General features: G+C 39.4%; 1 protein-coding gene across 2 annotated transcripts in view; it reads right to left on the bottom strand.

Moving 5' to 3' along the window:
* LOC103591044 (PCNA-associated factor-like) overlaps nt 1-1,191 on the bottom strand; it is a 2,358-nt gene extending 1,167 nt beyond the window's left edge. The window contains exon 1 of one of the 2 annotated variants that reach the window (XM_008573430.1): nt 1,023-1,144. In XM_008573430.1, coding sequence (XP_008571652.1) covers nt 1,023-1,144 — 122 coding nt within the window. Of the gene's footprint in view, nt 1-808 lie in introns of those variants that run through there. The other variant, XM_008573439.1, reaches the window with a different exon arrangement.
* Nucleotides 1,192-1,471: the final 280 nt, after the last annotated feature.

Raw genomic sequence — 1,471 nt, 5'->3', positions numbered from 1 at the left:
TAAATAACAGAACACAAAGTACTTTAAACTCTACTCCCAATCATCTGGCTAATTAAGTCAGTTTCCTTTTACCCTATATACGTTAGTGTGATTGTGACTTCCTGAAGCAGAGTGTCATTGCAACAGAACATGGAACCACCTATAGCCACGTTCACATTAAACATCTTCACCTCTAACCACAGTTCAGTGCTTTCCTGTCATTAAAACATCATTATCTTCTTTTGTTGGAGTCCTTTGGTCTTTATCATTCTCGGGTATAGCTTCTTTTTACAACTGGCTTCAAGTTCTCAGGTATTAACCGACAAGCTGACTTCCACTTGAGAATTAATTCCAAAGTAGTGGTATTTCCAGGCTTGTCATGCTAATCCCTTGCTCAAGAACTTGTAAGAATAGGAGATACTCAGTTTCTACTAGTTTGGGTTTCAGGACACACCTCTGAATTTCAAGCCACTCCCCAAGGTCTCAGGCCTCTCTATGCCCTCCTCTAGAGGAGAGTTACCATTGCCTGTTGGACCTATTTTTGGCACCAACAGGGGAAATTGAGACTTCAGGGTGTGGATGTATGCAAATACAGTGGCTGGGCATGTTCAGTAGAAAGGAGTTATATAACCCTAATAGCAGAGCATGCTCAGTAAAATGGAGTTTATCCTTTGAATGACCTTCCACTAGAGGTGCTAAAGAGCACAGAATATTCTTGANTTGAACAACCAAATTTAAGCTTCAACAAAGCTAATTGGAACAAACATTTATGCAAATTTACTTCCTAGAATACCAGAGTAAACATTATTCAAAGATGAATACGAAAGTTCTATTCTTTTTCATCATCTGTGGGATCAGGTTGTGAAGGACACGCTTTCCTCTTTGCTTTTCCTAAGGCACTGTTTCCTGCCTCTTCAGGAATCTGATTCTCTTTTTCAGAATCTTTAGGGGACAGCCTGAAGAATTCTCCAATTTCTTTTTGCCACGTGGGAGCTGGATGCACACAAACTGGATTCCCTCCTGCATACTTATTTTCAGCTTGCTTCGACGAAAGCAACATAGAATTAGTGGCAGAGGTGGAGGAACCAAGCACCCTCCTGGGAGCTTGAGAAGCCACCACTTTTCTGTAGGTGCCTGGGACACTGTCTGCTTTGGTCCGCACCATGTTCAAACAGGAGGAGACAACAGTAAGGAACTGACTTCCCAGCTGAGGGTGTTTCTCTGGATAAGGACCCCTAGATAGGTATTTATAAACATAAACAGAAGCTCTTTGAGGCTCTCAATTTTTAAGATTATACAGGAATCCTAGAGGTCAAAAAATTTAAGAAATACTGCTTTACAGTATTAATTGATAAATATTAAGTCTTGATTTTTATGTTCCAAAGAAAATAATTATTTTAATGTGATTTTTTTTACTTTGGTTTCCAAAATGCTTGCATATCTACCATTTTACAATAAATCTGAGAGGTAAGCAGGCCAGAAATTATTCTTA

Source organism: Galeopterus variegatus, unplaced genomic scaffold (assembly GCF_000696425.1).
Source record: "Galeopterus variegatus unplaced genomic scaffold, G_variegatus-3.0.2 Scaffold53, whole genome shotgun sequence".
Taxonomy (NCBI): domain Eukaryota; kingdom Metazoa; phylum Chordata; class Mammalia; order Dermoptera; family Cynocephalidae; genus Galeopterus; species Galeopterus variegatus.
This window is presented reverse-complemented; position numbering and strand designations above follow the sequence as displayed.